The sequence below is a fragment of the Eptatretus burgeri genome, chromosome 12 (genome assembly GCF_056783735.1).
Source record: "Eptatretus burgeri isolate ZD-2024b chromosome 12, Ebu_testis_v1, whole genome shotgun sequence".
NCBI lineage: Eukaryota > Metazoa > Chordata > Myxini > Myxiniformes > Myxinidae > Eptatretus > Eptatretus burgeri.
In genome coordinates this window covers 33570911-33579371 of record NC_140972.1, presented here as the reverse complement: position 1 = coordinate 33579371, position 8461 = coordinate 33570911, and the positions used below count along the sequence as shown (strand labels likewise).

General features: G+C 42.9%; 1 protein-coding gene across 4 annotated transcripts in view; it reads left to right on the top strand.

The window, feature by feature from the left end:
- FGF10 (fibroblast growth factor 10) overlaps positions 1 to 7728 on the top strand; it is a 115660-nt gene extending 107932 nt beyond the window's left edge. For all 4 annotated transcript variants that reach the window (XM_085850073.1, XM_085850072.1, XM_085850074.1 and 1 more), the window contains one exon: positions 6443 to 7728. In XM_085850073.1, coding sequence (XP_085706199.1) covers positions 6443 to 6637 — 195 coding nt within the window. In that variant the 3' untranslated portion in view covers positions 6638 to 7728. The remainder of the gene's footprint in view (positions 1 to 6442) is intronic.
- Positions 7729 to 8461: the final 733 nt, after the last annotated feature.

Sequence of the window (8461 nt, the reverse complement as noted above, 5' to 3'; positions counted from 1 at the left end):
ATCTGGGTCGGGAAGTTGACCGATTGAGTCAGTCCCAATGAGTCTCAGAAGTCTTTTGCTGAAGTGCCATGACAGGTGAGAGAGGTACCCACACTCAGCCAACTGACATGATGACAATTGAAGTCACCACAGATGAGGAAGAGAGAGTTTGGATGAGAGGATAGAAGTTGGTCCATGTTTTATGTTTTTATATATGTTATATTTAAGGTAAGATGTGCATGATTTAATGTATTATCATGAAATAGAATGTGAGATGAGAGTTGTAACTTTGTGATAATACATTAAATCGTCCAGTGATTAAAGTTGGATTTGTGATATCGCATTGATGGGTTAACGGCACGTGAGGTTGTGGATCTACTGATGTTGGTAATCTACTAATGTGGATCCGTGACCAAGGTTGTGGATCTACTGATGTGGATCTTCCGCTTGGAGAGGTTTTCGGCTGAAAGGATTGAAACCTCGAGGAAGAACGGTGCCCAGCTGATAATCCCATGCGGTTGGGAAGCATTCAAATGCTTCTAGGTTCAGGTTCTTACTTAAGATAAGGGAACTATGTTTTGACGTTTACAATTTAAATAAAGTCAAACACAGGATGTTGTGAAATTAACATTATTTACAGCAATCCTTCAGATTATATTATATTTTCGAAATAGCCGATACCGTACAATTAAGAAATAGTGTCAGACGTGTGTCTGCGTGTGTGTAATAAAATTGTGGGGAACAGAAATGATAAAAACGAGGGGTGTGTGTGTGTGTGTGTGTGTGTGTGTGTGTGTGTGTGTGTGTGTGTGTGTGTGTGTGTGTGTGTGTGCGTGCGTGCGTGTGTGTGTGTGTGTGTGTGTGTGTGTGTGTGTGTGTGTGTGTTTTCGTGTCGGTGTGGGTATGTCCCCTGCCACTCGCTTCTCTTGATAGGAAATTGTGGGAACTTCACATCTCTCATTCACGGATATAATTCATGTCCGATTTGCATTCAGGTACATAACAATTCTGAAATTGCCACTCTTTCGTTTAAATTGTGAAAATTATGTTTCAAAGACAATTTGAATTACAGATTTCACATTTGTGACGGCAGGTTAAAAGTGCCCACTAGCAGAACCGAGTCACTGAAAGGGCACACACAGCCCATGCGCGAAAGGCCTCGTTAAAGTTCATACGTCATTTCAAAAAATCCCGTATTACTTGGAGTTATCATTGTATCTCATTGGGAATGCACTCAAATTAAATTACCTGAAGTTATCCTCCTTGCTCTAGGAAATCAAGTCACATCAAATTACCTGGAGTCATTGGCCATTCCACTATTGCCGTGAAATCATGCAAGATTACCTGAAGTTATGGTTCTTCCTCCATGAGAGTTAGGTCATGTGACGTGACATTTCCCGGAGTCATTGCCTTTTCTATGCCTGGTGTTGGTTTGATCGTTAGGGGGTGGTGGGCTTGGAATCTGCAGGTCCTGAGTTCAAATCCCACTTGGTTTTTGAGTTAATACCAGGTGGAGTTAGTTCAGCCTGTCATCCTTCTGAGGTTGGCAAAATGAATACCAGCTTGGTGTGATGATTGAGCCATTAAAGTATCCTGTGTTGGAGTGGTAACCTATCCAGAATTGTGCCCAATAGCCCAGGAGACTGCTTCTGCAGCACTGATACTCTGTTCAAGATATGGTCCTGATGGATGGATTGCCTTTTCTCTATGAGTGAACTTCAGTGACATTAAATTAAGAATATTTATTGCCTTTCCTCTTTTTTGTTTACAGCGTCAAGGCTTGTGGAAGAGCTAGAACTCAGAATGTAGCAGGACACCTTACAAATAAGGGATGTGGGGAGGAAAGGGGGGAAGATGTTGCGGGTGGACAAGATGGATGCAGGAGCAAACTCTCTGGAAGGTAAAAACAGGGAGAAAAAAATGGGTTGGGGTGGGGGGTGGGGGGGGGGGTGCTGGAGTTAACACGCTTGGAAAAGATAATGGTTTTGGATGAGAGGTCATCTGAGATGGTGATGAAAAACAGTCTTGAAAACCTCGAGGGAAGAATGAGATTGAAGAGAATGTGGGGGTTGGTTCCACAGGCGGTTGAAAAGAGGAACAAATGAGTAGAAGTGAGCAGTGATTGTGGATTTGGGAAGTTTCTCCAAAAGGGTGTTGATTGTGGACCGCATGCGCCCTTCAGAAACCTGGGAAAAAGTTACATGAGACTACCTGGAGTTATCGCCATACCTCAATGAGAGGGAAGTTACAAGAGATTATCTGGACTTAATGACATTAATCTTTGAGAATGGTTGCTGGTAGTATGACCTCGACCAAGAGGTATGTGACCTATGATTGCTGGTAGTATGACCTCGACCAACTCACCTCAAAGCTGTCTCACCTGGGTTTGGATCTCATCCCAGCTATAAAATGTCATCCCAGTGTTTCACAGGCAGGATGATTCATCAATGTGTGTGCTGTCCCTCACATGGACGTTCAACTAGGCCTCTCGTCTGCCGGCATTAGTTGGTGGACATTAAATATCCCAGTGTCCTTCGTGAAGAGTAGGCAAGCTATCGTTATCATCCTGAACAAATTCCAAATTCCTGGCCTAATCTGTAGAGGGCATTGCATCACTGGTACAGCCCTGCTCTCAGCCAATGATGCTACTCCACATCCTTGTGATGCTTTCGAAAGAAGAAGAAGTATGAGAATTGTCACCATTTGGAAAAAAAAACCATTTCAATAAACAATTCTGCATATTTCACTATTTGTTATATTGAGTGGAAATTTGTATATCGTCTCCAAAAGTACTGTTGGTTGGTATAATAAGTTGTTATAATGAGTGTTCCTTCTCATGAGACTGTTGTGCAGTCCTGTCAGACCCCGACATTCACGGTTCTGCTATTCGTGGACCCCGTGTATCCACGGGTCATAAAATGTGACGCTTCTACATTCGCACTTTGCGTATTTTTCTTTATTTTATTTCTTTTCAACCCTTCAGGATGAGTCTCCTATATCCACCTGGGAAATTGGAAATCAGCCAACATCACAGCTTTACATAAAAAGGTGCAAAAACGTATTCCCTGAACTACAACCCAATTAGCTTGCTGTACTTCCAAACATCAGGATGGTCATGGAATCCATCATCACAGTTGACATAAAATCATTCCTTTTTTTTTTCCAACAGCCTCATCTCAGATGATTAATTCAGATTCAGACCAGGTCACTCTACCTTGGACATGCTGCTTCGACTCTCCCAACAATAGTGGAGGCCCTCAATATCAAACATGAGATCAGAGCCATCTCTCTGGACATATCTTGAGCTTTTTAGACAGTCAGTCTGGCATCCCACCTTGCTCTCCAAATTCCTCCACTTTCGTAGTCAACATGGGGTTCTCAACGGGATCCTCTCATCTCTTACTGTCAACGCTGAAGTGCCACAAGGCAAAGAAACACTTTCTTTCTGAAGTCCTCTGTCTCTCTACAAGACCATCTGCCAAACACTCCCATCTACTTTCTTAACAAACCTCTTGAATAAGTTCAGTCACTCAAATGTTTGGGCCTCACTATCAGCCGTGATCTTTGGCAAACAAAATATCTAAGTTGGTCTCCAAATCCAGCCGCTGATGGGCATCCTCCATTGTGCAAAGTTTTTCCTTGGCACTAATGAACTTTTATCAATTTACAAGGCCTTCATCCACAGCTTTCTGGAGGACTGCTCTCCCTTTTGGGCTGGCGCCGCTATGTCACACCTTCCTCAACCTGATGCCGTGGATACCAAGGCCTTCAAAATCATTGGTATCTCCCACGATGAAGGTGAGTCTATGGACCTATTACTTTCACATCGCAGACAGGGAATGAGTGGTCTGCCAGTCCAGGCTCACTGCTCACCTCCACTCATTCGTTCCTCTGTTCTTTCACCTGTGGAACCAACTTCCTCAGTCTGTTCAATCTCATCCTTCCCATGATGGCTTCAAGACAGCTGTTCACCACCATCCACACCCATGACCCTTTTTACCTACACCCCTTTAACCATCCCCAAGCCCACATGCTTTGTGATGATATATAGATTGTTCATGGATACTTCTGGGTTTCCCCCACCCCCTTGCACTCTTATTCATCCTCCTGAGGTGGGCGAAATGAGTGAAATGATAATCTACCAGTGTACTGGTAGAGGGGCACAGCATCAGTGGCACAGCTGTGCTGCCAAAAATGGTTGGAGTGGTGACCCATCCAAGATTGTGCCAAATAGCCAAGGAAAAACTGCTTTGGCAGTTCCAGTTCTGATGCTCTGTTCAAGAGTTTGGGTCCAAGAAGATGTCTGTCTGTCTATTTGTTTGTCCACCCTAGAACTTTCGTGTTTGTCTCTGCAACCGCTTGTCCGATTGAGACGAAATTCTCACCATTGGTGCGACTACTCATGTGGAATGTTTTGATGGGAATTATGACGTCATAGGTCACGTGGTGTGGCAGCCATATTGGAAAAACAGAAAAACTTTGGACCTCTATCTCTGAAACCGCACCAAGGAAAAAATGGAAACTTGCCATGTAGCAAGTACTCCTCATGGGGAATGAGTGTGATTTTTATGACGTCATAGGTGCACTTGTTATGACGTCATAATTGCAAATGTAGAATGTCACATCCAATCAGTATGAAAATTTTTGAGGGTCATCTAGGGATAAAATGGTCCACAGAAAAAAAAAATCATGACATCATCGGTCATGTGATTTGGCAGCTGTATTGTTTTTTTTTTTTTTAACCTTCAAAAATCTTCTCTGAAGTGGCTGAACAGATCGAGGTGAAACTTTGCATGTATTATCGCCTGTTCACGAGGAACAAAAGGGTCACACATATGATATCATAGGTCACATGGTTTGGCAGCCATATTGGATTTACCCTAAAACCTATAAAAATACACCACTCAAAAGAAGTCCTGGCGAGGATCTGCAATCTTTGCTCTTTTTTTTGTTTTCGTTATGTTACGTCCTAGTTTGTTCTGTGTTCTGGTTCCTCCACGAGCTTCAACTCTGCAAACAAAAGAAAACTTCACTTTCACACCTTTACCTCATATACATCTTCACAACACCCTTCTCTCTTTCACCCCCCCACTTGTACACGATGTTCATTGCAAGTATATTGCCAATGCGGTCTGCCAGGCCTTGTCTTCACTCACCATGAGGCAACCGGTATTTAGCCTACGAGTAAACAAAGTGCCATACATTTACATTTAAAGATGCCATGCTGTCTTTGGGAACTGACGTTTGGGTCAGGATCAGGACTGTATATATTAGTGGGAAATCCCAAGTCCTTATTTCCTTAATGTTCATGTGCTCTCATTTCATCGTAAAGATCAAAAATGAAATTGATCATCAACTAACCAACAACAGGCTGCTCAACTTCCTAGCAAAGTCTGATCAAAACTATCCTCCAGTTACTTTACAGTCAAGCTGTCGTCTCATCTAACAAGGCATGCTTCAAAAATATTGAGCTGGTTGCTTGTATTCTTGTACTTCCTATGGAAAAAATAGAATGGCAGAAAGGGTTCCACTTACACACCATGCACATTTCAATCCCCTGACCCACAAAGCTTCCTTATGCTCCCAAATAATTTCAAAACCTTCATACCCCTTAACACCATAGCATTCCACCTATAGTAATCGAGTAATCTGTGCAACTTGGTCAAACAAATTCATTCATCGGAGTCCCAGGCAATCACTGAATCAACCTAATACGACCTGGATTGTAATATAGGAATGCATTATGCATTGTGGTACACTCACTTCACCCCTCTTAGTGAGAATGTACAGTATACTATTTACATGTTACCTCTTTTGTGCTGCTTTCATCATTGAACTTTAAAAAAAAAATAAAAAAGTTGGAGCAAAAGGATGATATAATCGTTGAACCACCAGCAATGTGAGTTTGAAATATAACTGTGCTGACCCAAGGGAAAGCCAGGGCTTTGTCATACAAGCCCATGCGCGAGTTATCAGACGGCTCTCAGGGGCTGTTTTAAGGCAGCGATCCTATTTCCGTTAATCTACCCCTCATGGAAAACAATTTAAGAAACAAGAAAACTTGTAAGATTACCCAAGAAGGCAAGTGGTGGTCAGTTGTTTAGTAAATCAGCCCTTTGGATAATTAAAGGTAAAATAGGAGTTAGAAGCTGCGAGCAGAATGTTTGAAAAATTCAGGTCAAGAGTGTTTTCATTGTAACTCTAAGGTAATCAAATATTATGATGAGCACACAAGCACACTTATACACATTATAAAGTGTTGAATAAGTGGACGGAAGGAAAACCAAAAGAAAGATGTGCTTGACTAACTTGCATGCGTGCGAATACTCATGTGCGTGCATGCAGGCGTGCGTGTTGCCACACAGGCTAATGTTGAAAGCACGAGCCAAGCGGGCCTGTGAGTAAACAGTGTTGGCCGCAACATGACATGTTTGTGTTTGGTGCTTGTTGCGTGCACTTGCAGAAGAATTACAGTGAAAACTGCAAGTTTAAGGAACGCATTGAGGAGAATGGCTACAACACTTACGCTGCCATGAAATGGAAGAGGAAGGGAAAGCAAATGTTTGTGGCACTGAATGGGAAAGGCTCGCCCAGGCGAGGACACAGGACGCGGAGGAAGCACCTGTCTGCACACTTTTTACCTATCCTCGTGCTGTAGTGACTGTGCCAGGACCTTGAGTACAGATCGGTGTCACCTCTCACTGAATGCCTTTTTGCACGGCTTGCACTTGGAACCGGGTTAAGGGAGGACAATGCTGCGCAATATTGGTCGAAACGCAAGCAGAGGGTACGGAAACAAGGAAGCCTCTAATTGCTACTTCAAGCCGGTGGTCTCTAAGTTGACGTCAAAGAAAGTGCAGCGTGTGAGAAGGTTCATGACGCCGAACTTAAACCTATGGATTCTTCATGAAAGGGAAAGCATGTCCTTCAAAAACCTGCCGGTGATTCAGACGGCCGACCTCGTGTGCTGCTTTCAGGACGGCCCACGGAACTGAATCTTCCAAAGGCCTCTGCAAAAGGGTCGTGAAGTCGACATTTTGAAGAGATTTTTACTTAGTTTTGTGCAACCTTGATGGCCGCTGTTGAATGTTTGGGTTTCGTCTGCATCTCATTCAAAATGTGTTTTTGGCGCACAGTCAAAGCGGCCAACTAGTGCGCACACACGAGCGCTCTGTGATGTTAAATAACCTCAATTTGTGGCCACATGACTTGTGCACCCTTTTTTGATTGTAAGAAGCAGTGGCCGTGTAAGACAGGTTTTACTGTGTTGGAATCCAGTGCGAAAAGAGATTAGCAAAATGTGATTTACAGACGGCTATTGTTTCTTTGGGCTTCACAGGCCTATCCAAGCCTTCGACTGGGCAGCATATTTAAGATATATTAATGTATAATTTTGGTTTTAATTTAAGTTTATCATGTCCTGCTGTTATTGGTTATATATCACTGACACTATGTGCCATTAATCATTTTTGGATCGCTTTTTTATTGGAACAATTTTACCATCTAATAAGCTTTGCAACAACACTGGTAAATATAGCCAATGTATTTTGTCATAAAAATTATATTTATTTTGTGACCAATTATCATTACAGATCAATAGTTCTGATGATGGGTGTATTATACATTCACCTATAGTCACACACATGTAGCATATATGTGAGCATGTATGAATAAAGACGAGTGTATATACAGTATCACATGATGCGATGTCCATGCGCGGTACAACAACAGTCTTCATTTTGCAACTTACCCATTGTATTCTTCTTGATCTTCTTTGATGATAACTTACCTACTCTTTGCCAAAGACACCGAGTGATGTTTTGCATCCACAAACGACCAGTGCGAGCAAACGGTTCCTCCGGCTTCACGTTATTCCGATGGAGGTGCACGCATTGTTGCCTCGCTCCGATCATGAGAAACACCAGGGTGACAATTTATAGCTGGGTCGACATTTGAACCCAAGCTACACAGTTCAAAGGCGAGTGTACATAACTCTAATTGCCATTCTGTCAGCCCCTTTAACGGCCACGCATTTCCAACCTCTCAATCGGTTCTCATTTTCAGGGGTTGAGATTCATCTCATTGCCATGACACGATACATCTTGGATTTGACACTGATAAGCTCTGAAGTCCTGCATAAAAACATAATATTCTCTTTTGTAATCGATCAATTGGTGGCAGAGCAGGATCCACGATTTTGAAATTCATGGGGACAGGGGGTGGCGAGATGGGAGTGGGCTGAGAGAGGGAGATCTACGTTTCTTCCAAGCAAAATATACGTGGCGAGAAGTTTTGGTGCATCGCACGAAGTGGATATCTTAGCTGCATAGCAGTAAATATTTTGGGGGAGGGGACCTCTTGGATTTCCTCACATTTCTCCCCCCCCCCCAACCCCTCTAACCACTTCGATCCACATCTGATTTGACTCGAACTTTCAGCTTCTGCACAGCAGAACAGCTGTTCAGTTAAAGAAGCGCACATA